Source organism: Cherax quadricarinatus, chromosome 58 (genome assembly GCF_038502225.1).
Source record: "Cherax quadricarinatus isolate ZL_2023a chromosome 58, ASM3850222v1, whole genome shotgun sequence".
Lineage (NCBI taxonomy): Eukaryota > Metazoa > Arthropoda > Malacostraca > Decapoda > Parastacidae > Cherax > Cherax quadricarinatus.
Window position 1 is genome coordinate 20,063,849 of NC_091349.1, and position 19,438 is coordinate 20,083,286.

Genomic DNA, 19,438 nt, shown 5'->3' on the forward strand with positions numbered 1-19,438 from the left:
TGCTTTGTGGCGGATATCCGGCCGCCATCTCTTTTGTCCACCGAGGTAGCTCGGCAGATGTGAGGTTGCTATCCCAGATTGCTGGTTTACTGGCATGATGGGTAGGGTATGGCACAGGTTCCATGCTGCATCTGCACTACTTGTGGTGCTGAGGTCCTCTTGGGCGTGGAGGGAGATTTCTGGCCCTTTCATTCCTCCTAGGAACTATCCCTCCCCTGTCCCCTCTTTTTTTATTCTTTTTTTTATTTTTATTTTCTTTTCTTCTTTCTTTTTTTTTTCTTAAAAACAAAAAGAAAGAAGTAACCTAACCATGGAGTACCCGATAAATGACCCCACTACCCCCGGGCCCCTTATTGTTACTGCACCCCGTTCTGACCTCGCCTCATCTTTTGGCCACTCTTCGGACATTCCTAAGGCCCCTTTACCTCTTGCTGGTGCTGTTTCCTCACCTGCTTCAGGTACCGGGGCTTCCACTGACTCCTTCGATTTGTCTGATCTCCGCTCTCCTTTGACTATGCTCCCGGCTTCTCTGTCTACGGTGCGGCAATTTTCGAATCGCCAGCCTGTCCCACGTCGGACCGACTCTGGTCCCACTTCTAAACGTCAACGACAATCTCCTAATGATGTTACTTCGTTACCTTCCCTCTCTACTCGGAAAAGACCCACACGTCATGCACTCCCTCTCCACACTCAGTTTCAGACCACACAATGGACTAAATTCTTTACATTAAGACCGACTTCTTCTACTGCCTATTTTCCGACCATAGTATTGGCAAAGCGCTCCTACGCCACGTTGGTAGAGATATTTCCTTTCATGCTCTTAAGAGTGGTACGTGCATCATCACAGCCCAGAATTCTACTCAAGCTCATGATCTTTCTCTTCTTTCACATATCGATACTATTCCTATCACTATCGAAAAACATCATTCCCTCAATTCTTGTAGTGGTACTGTTATTCTTCCCCATACCATAGTCCAACAGAATTTCCAGACATGTGGCACTGACATTCTCGAACAGCTGGAACTCCAAGATCTCCCAATTCTCAAGGTAGACACTTATGTGGCTCATTTAACTTTTGACAGCCATGAACTCCCATCCTCTGTTTATGTAGCAGGACATTGGTGGTTACAAGTTCGGAAGGTGATCCCTACACCACAACAGTGTAGGAATTGCTGACGATTTGGCCACCCAGCAAAATATTGCAGATCTATAGCCGAATGCCCAGTCTGTGGTGCCGATGACCATTCTAATACATCTTGCAGTCAAACTCTCTCTTGCCTTAATTGTCATGAGGCTCACCCTTCGTGCTCTCGCGGTTCCCAAGTCTACTTAAATGAGCGGGAAATTCGTTGCCTCAAAGAAGCAGAAGGTCTCCCTTATGCTATGGCGGTTTCTCATCTCCACCTCCAAGGGAGACTGCCCCATGTTTCTTATTCTTGTGTTTCAAAGCGTCCCCCCACTTCTGGGGTCACATCTTCTGCAGCCTCCTCTGCGGTTGCCAGTCCCATAGTCACTCCTGTATCTAATTCTTTTGCTGTCCTGGGCTCAGACGTCCCTACTTCAACTCCTCAGTCTGTCCTCACTTCTTTGTGTCCTCCCTCAAAAACTCCGGTATCGACAAGACCTCGTACGACACCTCTTCCCAATCGTCCCTCTACTTCTCAGAGGCCCAAAAAATCTTCTTTAACCCCTCCTTCCCTTCATCCACCTCCACATTTTACCTTCCCGGTCTCTGTACCTGAGTCTTCCCCTTTCACTGGCTCTGTTACAAGTGTGGAGGTTCATCCTCCTCCTCATACTGTGCCTTCCTCCCCTGTCCCCTTCCAAGTTTCTTCCTCTTCTGTCACCTCCCAGGTTTCTGCCTCTTCTGTCCCCTCCCATACTTCTCCAGTTCCCTCCACCCTTTCGCCCCCCCTACCTTGGTACAGTCCATTACAGCTCCGATCTTTACTCAAACTCCTCCTCCTTCCATCTCCAATATTGTCTCCCATACGACATCTCTGAACTCCAAAACACATGAAGCAATCTCTGAATATATTGCAGAGACCAAACCATCAATGGACACTGATCCACCCTCTGTTCCTCCTCTTTCCTCTTCTCCATCTGCGCAACTCTTTTCTTCACAATGCACCGTTCCTTCGCTACTTGAACGTTTTCCTTTGCCACCGCATGTGGACTTTTCTAACCCCTCTAGTCCATAGGTACCTTTACCTGCAGATTTCAGGTATTTTTATCGTTGCCAATCATGGCCTATTTACAGTGGAATATTCACGGCCTCAGGGGTAATCGGGGTGAGCTTCAGATGTTGCTCTCCCAGTTTTCCCCTGTTGGTGTTTGCTTACAGGAACCAAAATTACACTCTGCCATTATCTATCCTATCTCAGGCTATAATTTATTGTATTCTTCAGATCCTTTTCCTGATGGGACCTTTAATGAAAGTGCCCTTCTTCTATGCACTGATATTTCGTACCATCAGCTATTTGTTCATACTTCGCTGCATTACACAGCAGCCCATATCCACTTGCATAGGTGGTATGCACTCTGTTCTTTGTATCTCTCTCCTTCTCAGGCATTATCTGTCCCAGATATTGCCTTTCTTGTTTCATCATTACTGCCACCACTTCTGTTACTTGGCGATTTTGATGCCCATCATTTCCTCTGGGGGGTCTCACTGTGATTCCTGTGGCATTCAGTTAGAGGCTTTTCTTGCTACCCATCCCCTCCATGTTTTAAATACAGGTACTCACACCCATTTTGATACTCGGACTCATACTCTCTCTTGCATCGATCTCTCAGTCTGCTCTTCCTCCACCGCATTAGACTTCACCTGGTCTGTTCTCCCGGATTTTCATGACAACAATCATTTCCCAATCATTCTTACTTCCCCTTCATATTCACCACCTCTTCGTAACCCACACTGGCAATTTGATCAGGCAAATTGGAACCTTTACTCACAGCTAACTGTTTTTAGTGAGGTTCCTTCTTCGTCCTCCATTGATGAGCTTTTACACCTCTTCTCGTCCTCCGTTTTAACAGCAGCTTCTCATTCTATGCCTTAAACTTCGGGCAGGCATTCTCAGAAATGCGTGCCTTGGTGGTCTCCTGCTTGTGCTCGTGCAGTACGTTTGAAATGCGCTGTGTGGGGCAGGTATCGGTACAATAGAACCATGGAGAGACTTCTTGATTTTAAGCAAAAGCGTGCGATTGCTCGCCGTGTCATCCGTCGTGATGAACGCACTTGCTGGCGAGATTATGTCTCCACCATCACCTCTGCTTCCTCTATGAGTGCAGTCTGGAAAAAAGTATGAAAACTGAGTGGTAAATATTCTCCTGACCCGGCTCCTGTTCTGCAATTTGCCGGTGTTGATATAGCAAACCCACTAGATGTTGCCAATGAAATTGGCAATCATCTGGTCTGTATTTTTCAGGGGCTCCATCTCTGCCCCTCGTTTCTTTTCTCAAAGTCTGCCAGAGAGTTAGCACCCTTGGACTTTTCTTCTCTCAGAGAAGAACAGTATAATGTGCCTTTTACACTTCAGGAACTAGGGGCAACTGATCATCGGCAGCTGGGCCCAACGACATTCATATTCTTATGCTACAACATTTACATCAGTCAGCCCTTGCAGTCCTATTACGCCTTTTCGATCTTATTTGGTTACAGGGAGTTCTTCCACAGCTCTGGAAAACTGCCATTGTTCTCCCTTTCCGCATACTGGGTATTACGGGACATGAAGCCTCCCACTATCGTCCCACTGCTCTTACCAGTGCAGTTTGCAAAGTGATTGAACGCCTGGTAAATAGACGTTTAGTGTGGTATTTAGAGACACACAACAGTCTCTACACTCATCAATATGGCTTTTGTAAGGGCCGTTCTACCATAGACCCCTTACTATGCTTGGATACATATGTTTGTAATGCCTTTGCGAATAACCACTCAGTTATTGCCATATTTTTTGACCTTGAGAAGGTACATGACACAACTTGGAGGTATAATATTTTGGCCCATGCCCACTCCTTAGGCCTTCGAGGCAATCTATCATCCTTCCTTAAGAACTTTTTAACTGACAGACATTTCCGTGTTTGGGTTAATAATGTACTCTCCCCGGACTTTATCCAAGCTGAAGGTGTCCCCCAGGGATGTGTTCTGAGCACAACACTTTTTCTCCTTGCTATAAATGATTTGGCCTCTAGTCTTCCATCCAATATTTAGTCATCACTCTATGTTAATGACTTCACTATTGCATGTGCAAGCGCTGACTGTCACCTCATTACAGTTTCTCTCCAACATGCGGTCGACCGTGTTTTCAATTGGGCCACCACACATTGGTTTAAATTTTCTAGTACCAAAACTCATCAAATTACTTTCACTAGATGCTCTGTCATCTCCGATCATCCTTTGTACCTCTATGGCTCCTGTATCCCTGAATGTGATACAGTCAGGTTTCTAGGCCTCTTCTTTGACCGTAGGTTATCCTGGAGACCTCACATTACCTCTCTGAAGGCAACTTGTCACAGCCAGCTGAACCTTCTTAAAACCCTTGCTCATCTTTCATGGGGAGCTGATCGTCGAACTCTCCTTCGCCTACATTCCACCCTCATTTTATCGAAACTTGATTATGGTGACCAGATCTATTCAGTGGCCTCTTCTGCTACTCTCTCTAGCCTTAACCCCATTCATCACCAAGGATTACGTTTATGCCTTGGTGCGTTTCGCTCTTCCCCTGTTGAGAGCCTCTATGCAGAAGCGAACGTTCCATCCTTATCCGATCGTCGTGATGCCCATTGCCTTCGCTACTATGTACGCTCTCATGATCTCCGCAATCCTTCCATTTATAGAATGGTCACCGATATTAGTAGACATTCTTTATTTGTTCCCTGCCCCTGTTTGCTCCGTCCCTTCTCCCTTCGCCTACATTCGTTCTTATCTTCTCTTCAATTACCACCTCTCTATGTTCATGTAGCATCTCACTTTTCCCTACCCCCTTAGGAAGTTCCAGCTGTTCTAGTCTGTTCTTTCTCACTCCCTTGCTCGAAAGCCCACCTGTCTACGGTAGCTTCCTGCTCTCTTTTTCTTGACCACTTCCACTCTCATTCTCATGCCATTGCAGTGTACACAGATGGCTCTAAGTCTTCTGACAGCATAGGATTCACAGCAGTGTTTCCGGTCAGCGTCGTATGAGGGCATTTACTTTCTTCGGCTAGTATCTTTACTGCTGAATTGTATGCCATTCTTGCAGCACTTATCCGTATTGCATCTATGCCTATGTCATCATTTGTGGTTGTCTCAGACTCCCTTAGTGCTTCACAGGCTATACAGAAATTTAATACACCTCACCCCTTAGTCCTCCGTATCCAACTTTGGCTACGCCGCATCTCTTCCAAGCATTAAGATATTGTTTTTTGTTGGGTCCCTGGTCATGTTGACGTACAGGACAATGAACAGGCAGACACTGCTGCGCGGTCAGCAGTACATGACCTACCAGTTTCATATAGAGGTGTTTCATTTACGGACTATTTTGCTGCAATAGCTACCCACCTTCACACCCATTGGCAACAACGTTGGTCTACTCTGCTCGGTAACAAACTTCAATCTATTAAACCGAGTATAGGTTACTGGCTGTCTTCTTGTCACCAGTGTCGAGGTTGGGAGACTACTCTCTCCTGTCTTCACATTGGCCATACTCGTCTTACTCATGGTTATCTCATGGAGAGGCACCCTGCTCCTCTCTGTGAGAATTGTCAGGTTCCATTATCAGTTAGCCACATTCTATTAGACTGCCCACTTTATCAACGAGCACGCAGAATATACCTCCAACGTCGTCTTCGCTCCACTGCTCTCTCTTTACCTTCCCTTCTCACTGATGGACCCACCTTTCATCTGGACTCTCTCATTGACTTTTTGACAACAACTGACTTACTTCACAAACTCTGATGATACCTTCAGCCCTTTCTACCTCAATTTCTTGCTGCTCTCTACCCCTGCACTATCCCCTGCCCCGCTGTTTTCTGTAACCTACTGATCACCCCTCCCCCCTTCTACCGCTCAATACCCTCGCTTCCTTCCCTACCCTGCAGCGCTGTATAGCCCTTGTGGCTTAGCGCTTCTTTTTGATTATAATAATAATAATAATTATTACCCTGGTCGTCCAGTTTGTCTACGATGTTGTGTCTGCTTCCTTGCAGTTTCACCCAAGTACCTTGTACAGCACTGTCCTCACAGGATTATGTAGACCTCAGTGGTAGATGCTGGAGTAAAGGTAGAAGGTCGTTTTCTGGTTAAGTCCTTAATGGATGTGGTAGCTAAAGTAGCCACGTTGATGTCCCTTTTGGCTGGGGATTCAAGGCACCTTTCCCTTCCTTGCCCCTCAAGGGAGGTTCCCTGATACTGGTGAGGGGCTCTTGATCTAGGAAATTGGATCTGTGCTCCGGTTCCCTTAATTGAATCTGAATACCTTCCATCCCCCCATGCCCTGTATAATCATATGGGTTTAGCGCTCGCCCATGATTATAAAAATAATAATTCCCTTAATTGCATTAAACCTGGTTACCTCTCATTTCCCAGATGCTGTATGACTCGTGGTTTTATCGCTTCCCCTTGAATATAATAATAATAATAATAATAATAATAATAATAATAATAATAACAATAATTACTATTATTATTATTATTATATTTATTATTATTATTATTATTATTATTATTATTATTATTATTATTATTATTATTATTATTATTATTATATTAACATTAATAAACTTCACCTTCCTTCATCAGCTGGTGTGTTATATTTGAAGTTGGTGCGGGTCATTAAGGCTGTATGTTACCTTGTCATCATGAATCAAGGACACTTTATCCCTAAAACTCGGACTATAATAAACTCTGCATACGCACTGAGAGATACACTCCTCTCTGTGTGTGTGTACACTGAGAGATACACTCCTCTGTGTGTGTGTACACTGAGAGATACACTCCTCTGTGTGTGTGTACACTGAGAGATACACTCCTCTGTGTGTGTGTGTACACTGAGAGATACACTCCTCTGTGTGTGTGTACACTGAGAGATACACTCCTCTGTGTGTGTACACTGAGAGATACACTCCTCTGTGTGTGTGTACACTGAGAGATACACTCCTCTGTGTGTGTGTACACTGAGAGATACACTCCTCTGTGTGTGTGTACACTGAGAGATACACTCCTCTGTGTGTGTGTGTACACTGAGAGATACACTCCTCTGTGTGTGTGTGTACACTGAGAGATACACTCCTCTCTGTGTGTGTGTGTACACTGAGAGATACACTCCTCTGTGTGTGTGTACACTGAGAGATACACTCCTCTGTGTGTGTGTGTACACTGAGAGATACACTCCTCTGTGTGTGTGTGTGTACACTGAGAGATACACTCCTCTGTGTGTGTGTGTGTACACTGAGAGATACACTCCTCTGTGTGTGTGTGTGTACACTGAGAGATACACTCCTCTGTGTGTGTGTACGCTGAGAGATACACTCCTCTGTGTGTGTGTGTACACTGAGAGATACACTCCTCTGTGTGTGTGTGTACACTGAGCGATACACTCCTCTGTGTGTGTGTGTACACTGAGAGATACACTCCTCTGTGTGTGTGTGTACACTGAGAGATACACTCCTCTGTGTGTGTGTGTACACTGAGAGATACACTCCTCTCGGTGTGTGTGTACACTGAGAGATACACTCCTCTCGTTGTGTGTGTACACTGAGAGATACACTCCTCTGTGTGTGTGTGTGTGTACACTGAGAGATACACTCCTCTGTGTGTGTGTGTACACTGAGAGATACACTCCTCTGTGTGTGTGTGTACACTGAGAGATACACTCCTCTGTGTGTGTGTGTACACTGAGAGATACACTCCTCTGTGTGTGTGTGTACACTGAGAGATACACTCCTCTCTGTGTGCACACTGAGAGATACACTCCTCTCTGTGTGTGTACACTGAGAGATACACTTCTCTGTGTGTGTGTGTACACTGAGAGATACACTCCTCTCGGTGTGTGTACACTGAGAGATACACCTCTCTCTGTGTGTGCATGTGTGTACACTGAGAGATACACTCCTCTGTGTGTGTGTGCACACTGAGAGATACACTCCTCTCTGTGTGTGTACACTGAGAGATACACTCCTCTGTGTGTGTGTGTGTACACTGAGAGATACACTTTTCTGTGTGTGTGTGTACACTGAGAGATACATTCCTTTCGGTGTGTGTACACTGAGAGATACACTCCTCTCTGTGTGTGCGTGTGTGTACACTGAGAGATACACTCCTCTCTGTGTGTGTACACTGAGAGATACACTCCTCTCTGTGTGTGCACACTGAGAGATACACTCCTCTCTGTGTGTTTACATTGAGAGATACACACCTCTCGGTGCATATACATTGAGATATACATCTCTCTCTGCGTAGATACAATAAGATTTGCATTACTTGAATTCAGTGTATATACACTGAGATCCACAGGTGGGTGAAATACGCATGACTGGCAGAGCAGTAAGACGACATAACATAACATAGTGTAACTTAGTCAGCTACTCCAAACATAAAAAATATTTAACATTTAAAGTGATTGCAGTTGACACACATTTATTATAGGACTATATTGGTGATAAACTATTGTCAGCCTTTGGTGTTCATTGGTGTCCATTGGTGTCCGTTGATGTTCAATGGAGTTCAGTGGTGCTGAGCGAGGTGCCATAGTTCAAGTTGCCCATGTTACTTATGTTCCAAATAGGGAAATTATAACAAAAATGGATAAATAATAGTCTAAAACATCTGATTGGTCAAAACAGAGGCAATTATAGGCGAATCAGAAGGGAAGAGTGGTACTTAGGAAATAAATATATTCATTTAAAATTTAAAATGTAATTTAAAAGGAATAAGCGATACAAGATGCAAAGCGAGCACGGGAGAAGTTGAATGATAGCTCTTGTTGCAATCAGCACATCATTAGGAGCTTGCAATGTTGCAGAAAAGAGGAAGAGGTCCAAGCAATTATTATCACAGGACGTGAGGTAGAGACGCTGTAAGGAGGAGGCAGGAAATGCCCCCAGGCACACCAGTACCCATAGCCAGAAAGATTGAATATTAGCATGAAAAGAACAGCCATCCCATAAGCACTGATATTGTAATAGCAACCTGACGAACGTGACATGGGAGTTATCAAAAATTCGGTCAGATTATGATATGATATAAATAACTTTGGAGAAAGTACAAAGGTATGCAACGAGATTATTTCTGAAGTTGTGTTTCTTATGAGGAAAGTTTAAGGGAATTCAGCCTAATGACACTGAAAGTCAGAAAAACAAGGGGTAATATGATAATAGCGTACAAAGAACTGAGAGGAATAGATAGGGTGAATAATGACATTGACAGATGGAGAAACAGGAACACGAAGGCACAACTGAAAGTTGAAAACTCAGGTGAGTCTCAGGGACTTTAAGACGTATTTGTTCAGATTTAGATTAGTCAGGAAGTGGAACGACCTGGAGAGAGAAATAGTAGTCAGGATTGTTTATAGCTTTAAGACGAGGTACTATGATACAGGGCGTAATGACAGTAGTTTGTTAGATTGGTAGACTTCAGGATGTGCATGTTTATAGAGGGGCCACAGATATATCAGATCACTTTTTAGTTGTAGCTACAGTGAAAGTAAAAGGTAGTTTGGATTCTTGGAGAAGAGAATCAACAAGAGAGAAGTGAAGATTTATAAATTATAGAAGGAGGCGGTTATGGTAAGATATAAACAGCTATTAGAAGATGGGTTAGTGGGAGTACAGGCAATGAGGCTGAAGTGGTATGGGGTAGATTTAAGAAAGTAGTTTTAGAGTGTTCAGCAGAAGTTTGTGGTTACAGGAAAGTGGGTGTGGGAGGGAAGAAGAGCGACCGGTGGAATGATAAATTAAAGAGAGTAGTAAGAGGGAAAATGTTAGCATATAAGAGGTTTTTACAAAATAGAAAAGAGAAAAAGAAAAAAAGAGAAGGTTAAGAGAATGGTGAATGAATGCAAAAGGACAGCAAATGAGAGTGTGGGCGAGATGCTATCAACAAATTTTGCTGAAAATAAGAAAAAAAAAATTGGAGTGAGATTAACACGTTGAGGAAACTTGGGGAACGAATGGATTTGAGTTATAAATAGGGGAGGAGAGTTATTAGACGAAGATTTAAAAGTATCAGGAAGATGGAGGAAATATTTTGAGGAACTGTTAAATGTTGATGTTGTTGGGAAGGGAGGTATAACATCTTGCAGGAGTGAGGAAAAGCCAGTTGTGAGTGTGGGGGAAGTGCATGAGGCAGTGGGTAGAATGAAAGGGGATAAAGCAGTTGGGGTTGATGGGATAAAGATAGTAGTGTTAAAAGCAAGTGGGAATTTAGTTTTGGAGTGGTTAGTGTTTTTATTTTAATAAATGTATGGAAGAGGGTAAGGTACCTAGGGATTGGCAGAGAACATGCATAGTTCTTTTGTATAAAGGCAAAGGAGACAAAAGAGTATGTAAGAATTATAGGGGAATAAGTCTGTTGAGTATACCTGGTAAAGTGTATGGTAGATCTGTTGTTGAAAGAATTAAGAGTAAGATGAAGAGTAGAATCACAGATGAACAATGAGGATTTAGGAAGGGTAGGGGTGTGTAAACCAAGTGTTTACAGTGAAACATGTAAGTGAACAGTATTTAGATATAGGTTTTGGATGTTGTAGAGGATAAACAAAATACAGATGTAGTATACATAGACTTTGCAGAAGTTTTCGACAAGTGTGACAATGGTGTAATAGCGCACAAAATGCGTGATAAAGGAATAACAGGAAAAGTTGGTAAATGGATCTATAACTTCCTTACAAATAGAATACAAAGACTAACAGTAAACAAAGTAAAGTCTGAGGCAGTTATGGTGGAAAGCTCTGTTCCACAAGGCACAGTATTTGCTCCCATTCTATTCCTCATCCTCATATCTGACATAGACAAAGATGTAAGCCATAGCTCCGTGTCTTCCTTTGTGAATAACACCCAAATTGCCATGACAGTGACCTACATCCAAGACACCGCAAGACTCCACATTGACATCAATCAAATCTTCAAATGGGCCACTGAAAACAATATGAAGTTCAATGAAGAGAAATTTCAACTACTCAGATATGGAAAACTTGAGAAAATTAAAACTATATCAAGGTATATACAAATTCTAACCATACAATAGAGCGAAAAAGTAATGTGAAGAACCTGGGAGTGATAATGTCAGAGGATCTCGCCTTCAAAGACCACAACAATGTATCTACAGCATTTTCTAGGAAAATGATAGGATGGATAATGAGAACCTTCAAAACTAGGAATTTCAAGCCCATGATGATTCTCTTCAAATCGCTTGTTCTCTCTAGGCTGGAATACTGCTGTAAACTAACTGCCTGCTTCAACACAGGCGAAATTGCTGACCTGGAGAGTGTACAAAGAAATTTCACAGCACACATAAGTACGATAAGGCACCTAAATTACTGGGAACGGTTGAAGTCCCTTGATTTGTATTCCCTGGAACGCAGGCATGAGAAATACATGATAATATACACTTGGAAAATACTAGAGGGATTAGTACCAAACTTGCACACGAAAATCACTCCCTATATAAGGAAAAGACTCGTCAGGAGATGCAACATTCCCCCAATGAAAAGCAGGGGATCCACGAGTACACTGAGAAAACAATAAATGTCCGGGGCCCAAGCCTGTTCAACTGCCTCCCAACATACATAAGGGGGATTACCAATAGACCCATGGCTGTCTTCAAGAAGGCACTGGACATGCACCTAAAGTCAGTATCTGACCGGCCGGACTGTGGTTCGTATGTCAGTTTGCGTGTGGCCAGTGGTAACAACCTGGTTGATCAGACCCTGATCCACCATGAAGCCTGGTCTCAGACCGAGCCGCGGGGGCGTTGATCCCCGAAACCCTCTCCATGTATACTCTAGGTATGATAGTGTAGATAGGGGGACAATGTGGCAGATGTTGCAAATGTATGGAATAGGAGGTAGGCTACTGAAAACAGTAAAAAATTTTTTGAGGATAGTGAGGCTCAGATTAGAGTTCGTAGGAGAGAGGAAGATTATTTTCCAGTAAAAGTAGGCCTTAGACAGGGATGTGTGATGTCACTGTGGTTGATTAGTATATTTATAAATGTGGTTGTAAGTGAATGCTCTGGTAGTTGACAAGAGGCGTGGGATTAAATGATAAAGACTCTAACACAAAGTGGGAGTTGTCACAGTTGCTCTTTGCTGATGACACTGTGATTTTCGGAGATTATGAAGAGACACTGCAGAGGTTAGTGGATGAGTTTGGTAGGGTATGTGAAAGAGGGAAATCAAAAGTGAACATGGGAAAGAGTAAGGTGATGAGATTAACAAAAAAATTTAGATAATGAAAGACTGGCTATCAAATCGGAGAGAGAGAGTATGGATTAAGTGAGTGCATTTAGATATTTGGGAGTGAACTTATCAGTAGATGGGTATATGAAAGTCGAGGTGAATCAGAATTAATGAGTGTTAAAAGGTGAGCGGTGCACTGAGGAGTCTGTGGAGACAAGGAACGTTATCCATGGAAACAAAAAGGGTACTGTATGAGAGTATAATCATACCAATGCTCTGATATGGGTGTGAAGCATAGGTGGTGAATGTTGCAACAAGGAGAAGGCTGGAGGCAGTGGAGATGTCATGTCTGAGGGCAATTTGTTTTGTGAATATAATGCAGAGAATTAGAAGAAAGTGTAGGGTTACTAAAAGTATTAGAGATCTGAGGAGTTGTTGATGAGGCAGTTTGAACATTTAGAGAGGATGAAATGAAATAGAATGACCTAGAGAGCATATAAATCTAAAGTGGAAGGAAAGCGGGGTAGGGGTAAGCCTAGGAATGGTTCAATTCAATTCAATTCAAATTCAAAGTTTATTCTCTATAAGGAGAGGGAGGGGGTAAAGGAGGTTTTGTGTGCGATGTGCTTGGACTTCCAGCAAGCATGTGTGAGCATGTCTGATAGGAGCGAGTGGAAACAAGTGGTTTTTAGGACTTAATATGCAGTTGGAGAGTGAGCAAGGTAACAACTATGATGGGATTCAGAGAAACCAGCAGGCCAGACTTGAGTCCTAGAGATGGTAAGTACAGTACCTGTACTTTGAAGGAGGGATGTTGATAAGTTGCATTTTTATAACTGTAGTGAAGGTGCACCTCTGGCAAGACATTAATGGAGTGAATGATGATGAAAATGCTTTTTGTTTTCTGGGTCACCCTGCCTTGGTGGGAAACGGCTGTGTTAATAATAATAAAAAAATGTAGTTGAATAAGAGAATAATGAAAATAAGGACTGGCATCAGCTCTCTCCAGAGCTCTCTGCTCGCAGCTAGAGTGGAGCATCGTCTCCCCCAGAGAATCCAGCTCCTCACCCAGAGCTCTGCACACAGGACAGAGCTCTGCCAGAATCCTCCTCTCTAGCTATTTCCCAGAGCTTACATGGTCCTTAAAGCACCCCCCCTAAACTCCAGGATTAGGGGTTCGCTCCCACATGAGGTGTACACCACGTGTTTTCACACCAAAGACAGATTTTTCTAGAGTCACTGACAACTCCTTACTGTCGCCTTCAAGAGCAAAAGACTCAAGACTAACGGCACCTATTCTTCTAACACATCCCTGCCAATACAAGGAGTGTGATAATTTACACTGGTCAGTTAGGTCTCCCCTTTGACCTCACAAGCACAGTTGACCTACATCACATCATCAGTGTAGGTCCCATCCCCCCTAAGCAGGGGTCAAATACTAGATGTTGTTTTACCCTTAGATTTGGCATAAGAGAAGAAGTACTTTGAGTTTGTTCAATTATCTTTATGGCTTTTAGTTCTTCCTGAGATTCTTGTCTCCCGTAAGATTCCTTAAGCTTAATTTCGATATTTGCTATTTCTCTGACCAGTGCCTCCCTTCATATTATAGATATATAAGTCCCTCTTAGCAGCTCTGTGATTCTTTGCCTTCGCCTGTATAGGGAGCATGTTTATCTTTCTAGTTTACGTCTTCTCTTTCTTTTTCTTAATGGAATGTGCCTTGAGCAGACCTCAAGTGCCACAGAGTTAATTCTTTCTAGGCAAAGGTTCGGATCTATGTTGTTTAGGATATCTTCTCAGCTTGTTTCATTTAGGACATGGTTGACTTGTTCCTACTGTATATTTTTGTTATTGAAGTTGAACTTTGTGAAGGCACCCTCATAACTGATCACATTTTGCTTGTCATGAGCCCTGTGCATACATGTCTTTACCTCCATTATGTAGTGATCTGAGTATACTGTCTTTGATATGGTTGTATCACGTATCAGATCGTCGTTGTTAGTGAAGATGAGGTCCAACGTATTTGCTAGCCTTGTAGGCTCTAATATTTCTTGGTTTAAAATGAATTTGGTGCACAGATTTAATAGCTCGTGTGTGTGAATTTTCATCTGAGCTGCCTCCTGGGGTTATCTCTGCTAAAATATTATTTGTTACACTCCTCCATTTTAGGTGCCTCAGGTGGAAATCTCCTAGTAGCAAGATGGTTGGGGCAGGAGTTGAGAGATTTTCCAGACAGTGGTCAATTTTCAAAATCTGTTCTTGGAATTGCTGAGAAGTTGCACCGGAGGCTTGTATGCAACCACAATGACAAGGTTTTGATTTTCAGTCTTTACTGCCAAAACTTCAACTACATCATATGAGGTGTTTAGTAGTACTGAGCAAATGAGCGACTCTGTGACGTACAAACCAACCCCCTCCCCTTTGTTGCCTGTTTAGTCTGTCGCATCCTAATAGGTTATAACCTGAGATCCATATTTCGTTGTTAAAATGATCCTTTATGTGGGTCTCTGTGAAAGCTGCAAATATTGCATTTGACTCCGTGAGCAGTGCCTTGATGTAATGAATTTTGTTTCTTGATGGCTTTAGAGCCTGTATGTTTGCAAAGATAAATGTCGTCATATTGGTGGAATTTATGGGGGTTTTATTTGCTGGCCTTAATACCTGTTTTTCTGAAGTGCAGGCCAATGCCTGCCTCTGCTCCAGAAGTGTTTTCAGTTGGTGTAAGGTGATGAGAGGGTAGGGGAGATGGATTAAAGTTGGTTATGGGCCAGGAGCTAGAGAGACATCACTCTGCCTCGCGTCACTCTGTTGTATATAATTTTGGGAAAACCCAAGAAACCACACCTTAGTGTGACCGGGAGCTAGAGCCAAAATTCCCTCTGGCAGAAGCGAGCCGCTCTGCCGTCCTACACCCTACTTCCTGGTACTGTTAGGTTCATGGTACTAAATAACAAAAAAAGGCACAATACCGTGACTGGAACGATACAAAAATAACCCGTACATAGAAGAGAGGAGTTTACGACGACGTTTCGGTCCGACTCGGACAGAAACGTCGTCGTAAGCTCCTCTCTTCTATGTACGGGTTATTTGTGTTTCATGGTACTGTTATGTTTCTGGTACTGTTAGGTTCATGGTACTATTATGTTCCTGGTACTGTTAGGTTCGTGGTACTATTATGTTCCTGGCACTGTTAGGTTCATGTTACAGTTAAGATCCTGGTACTGTTAGGTTCATGGTACTGTTGTGATCCTGGTATTGTTAGGTTGTTAGGTTCATGTTGTTAGGTTCATGTTACTGTTATAATCCTGGTACTGTTAGTTTCATGGTACTGTTATGATCCTATTTAGCCCAAGAATTCTCACCCTTTTACTGTTTTTTTTTTTTTTGCTTTCTGTCTGTTTCAACAGTATGATAGCTCAGTAATTCACTCCTTGATTTTCCACTACAGTTTTCAAGTTGTATATGTTACAAACTGACAACAGTACAAAATGCCTAGAGTTGCTATATAACTGTCTTGGGTTCTAATGTTATACATCTTCATATATCTTGTGTTACACAGAATTAATAGTGAGTTACCAGTGCCAGTATCCGAATATTTCACAATGTGCATAGGAAACAAATAATGTGGGCTTATTTTAAGTAAGATAGTGTGAACAATATCAATTAAGTTGGTGTGTGCCACTGTACACCAAGAGTACAGTGATTGTCAATGTCTTCCTCTATGTAAAGTCTATCTCTTGTTTTCTTTTATCATGTAAAAGCTGGAAAAACATAATTAAATGCAGCAAGTAGTTAGTTTCCCACAATACTAGAATATGTATATATTTATTATGCTTTTTGGCATACATAAATTTTTTAAATAAAATTATTTTGATCCCATACTTACATTTGTAACTCAAGGCTTCTTCAGATTTCTTTCCAATAATAGAATTTGCATTTTCTTTTCTATAAGAAATGAATATGTAATGTATTAGCAAGTGAACTTGGGAAACAAACCATACCACGGACGGGGATAGAACCCGCGATCAGAGAGTCTTTTCCCGTCCGTGTTATGGTTTGTTTGCAATCGTGTCATTACGATTTCGTAAGTCAAGTGAACTTGGGTATAAGGGAGTTTTAATATCACATCTTGGCTCCCTTGATCTAATGATGTGAGTATATTTACACTAGTATCATAAACGGTCCTTTATCACGTTAATTTAACTGGTTAATATGCATCCTTGACAGTGACGCTCAGATATTTCACTGTAAATTTTGTAATTTACAGTGTACACAATGTACGAAACAGTAATATGTAGTATTTTATTTACAGAGCTGTTGTTGAAGCCATTATTGAAAGCTCGTGGTGGCTCTCTGGATTTACTGGACTAAATGGGCACAAGTGTGAGAATTTTAAAGAACTTGTGAAGCGCCATCCAGACCTCGCACTGAAGCTGCTAGATAAGTGCATCAAACACTCACACTCTGAAGTGACATATTACTTTAGATTTCTTGAAGACAACTACTACATTCCACCAGGTAATATTTTCTTTTTCTTTAACACACCGGCCGTCTCACAGAGAGGTAGGGTGAGCTGGGGCAGGGTGAGCTGAGGCAGGGTGAGCTGAGACAGGGTGAGCTGGGGCAGGGTGAGCTGAGGCAGGGTGAGCTGAGGCAGGGTGAGCTGAGGCAGGGTGAGCTGGGGCAGGGTGAGCTGAGGCAGGGTGAGCTGAGGCAGTGTGAGCTGAGGCAGGGTGAACTGAGGCAGGGTGAGCAAAAATCACATGACGGTCTAACCCACAGGACCTCCAAATCATACGCTTTGGTGGTTGCTTTGGTGGTCCTGTGGGTTAAAGCATCGTGTGGTTTTCGCTCACCATGAGGCGGGCCAAAGCAACGTGGGTTCGAGTCCCTGGCTAGTCGCAGTGTTGTTATTGATTATTACCACTCGTTCGTGGAGAAGTAAGTGAAATGTCTTCTAGGAAGAGTGCAGAGACCCTTCCTAGAATCCATATGAGCACGTCTTCTCTTACAACCCCATATATACATGTATATGAATTTTTTTTAGGTACGGGATCATTTGTTTAAAAAACACAATCCACCAGCTCCTCTGAAGCTGGATGCGAGCCAAGAATTTCCGCTCTGGATAGCCACTCTGAGGCGCTGGAACATGAAAGTGGCCGCCCCTGGGTCCCTGGTGGTCACTGAGTATGTAACCCAGTTCTTTGAGGAAACGTGCGGCGTTTTTTTCCCACGATCACAAGGTCTCTGATCCCACTGGGACAAATTGATACTTACGTCTCCTTACTTGCTCATCTTGTACTCCTCCCTGTGATCCGCAGCACCTCCCTGTTGCCCAGCACGGTGATGTATGTAGGTGTCAGCCAGCGTCGACACGAAGGTATAGTCCAGTGCTAAAAGCTTTATGTTCTTCCAAGGATAGATGGTGATCCTGTCGGGGTAGTTTGTGGGATTACGAATATTGCTGGCTGCTAGTGATCTGGGCTCTCTCTCGGCTGGGCATCCCGCTGTAGCAAGGCTTCTGTTTATGATGTTGTTGATTTCATTGTGTCTTGCTTATCAGCCTTTGGTTTTGGAGCAGTTAAGACCGTGTAGACCATATTGGTAGGCTTGTGCATCACGGCAAATAAACATATATTGTATATTCCCTATGTTCCGTGTGAACTTGGGCAGCGAGGTGGAGAGCCACTGCTATGTGGACAGTCTTTAAGTCGAAGCGTGTTCCCATTGCCGAAATGGTAACTGTTTGGAGGAAGTCCCCAGAGTGATGTGTGCTCAAAGCTTGGAGAAAAGCAGTCTCCCTGTCTGATGCAGCAGCCCTGAATATGTTGGCAAACTCCTTTTCAGAGCTGGGTCCATCCCAACTGGACTGTTTGTAGGCCAGTGCTGCACTAGTTTTTGGTGCTGGAGCAGCAAGAGCCTCTCATTCGGTGGTTCATTATGGTGGCCTGTGGCCTGGTGGCAAATCTCTCACTTCACACACTGAAAGTCCGGGTTCGATCCTGGCAAGCGTAGAAACATTGGGCGTCTTTCTTTACACTGGTTGTCCATGTTCACCAATCAGTTTAAATTCGTACCTGGGTGTTAGTCGACTGGTGTGGGTCACATCCCAGGATAAAATTGACCTAATTTGCCCGAAATTCTCTGCATAACAAGCGGCTTTCTATACAGTAGTATGTCATTGATGTCAGCTAGGCCTGTATACCTTGTACATGTACTTGCAGAAATATAATATTATTATTATATTATAATGACAATGGCGTAACTAGGATCCTGTATTCCTGCTGAGTCACCAAGTTTGTCTGGAAGAATCTGTTATATTAATTAGTTTGATGCTATGGAGGAGGATAAGAAAGTTGGTAGGGCAGTCTAGGAGGATTTGCATACTTCCAGCCCCCAGAGACTGACTGGAAGTGAGGCTTGCAACCACTGTCTATCGTCAAGGGATAGATTCAGCACACTCTCTAGCATGGTCTTTAGGAGGGAGTCATATTCCTTTGAGTTTCGGACTGCTGAAGACTGGGGAGCATCTCAAGAAGTAGGTAAGTTTTGGGAGGGACAGGCACTTGGTGAGTACGTAGAAGGCATCATGTGTATCAGTGTCTTTCATCCTGCCTTCCGTCATCCTGAGGTCTGAGATTTTCTTTTCTAGGATCAGAATAATGGCACTGGATGCAAGAGAAGCACCAAGGATTTCTGTTAGCTGGATCAACGGTTCGTGCTCCTCGCAAAACAGAACTAATATCCTCAATGATCTGTCGATTAGCAGAAACTGTTTCGCATTTGGTGGGGTTTAAAGATAGGCCCAGGTTCTCTCCAATGTCTTTAATTTTTTTGATGTCCTCTAGGAGAGATTCTGTAGTGCCAGCCAGGGTACCAATATCCAAGAACCAGATATTGAGCTCACTGGAGAGTGCTTCTGTGACTTCCTTGATTACCAGACAAAAAAGGGGTGAGAGGGTACTCCCTATTTCCCACCCTCACACTAGTCAATTTCATGGTCCCCAAACAATAGCATAGAAGTCTCACTATAACAGGATTGTATGAAGGGATAGAGAAAAGAGAAG

The 19,438-nt window shown here is 43.1% G+C and overlaps 1 protein-coding gene across 1 annotated transcript in view; it reads left to right on the top strand.

Annotated features, from left to right (window-relative positions):
* The window catches only part of LOC128697991 (serine/threonine-protein phosphatase 6 regulatory ankyrin repeat subunit A), a 75,932-nt gene that overhangs the window by 3,719 nt on the left and 52,775 nt on the right, over nucleotides 1–19,438 (top strand). The window contains exon 2 of the mRNA XM_053789977.2: nucleotides 16,684–16,889. Within this exon, the coding sequence (XP_053645952.2) occupies nucleotides 16,684–16,889 (206 nt within the window). The remainder of the gene's footprint in view (nucleotides 1–16,683; nucleotides 16,890–19,438) is intronic.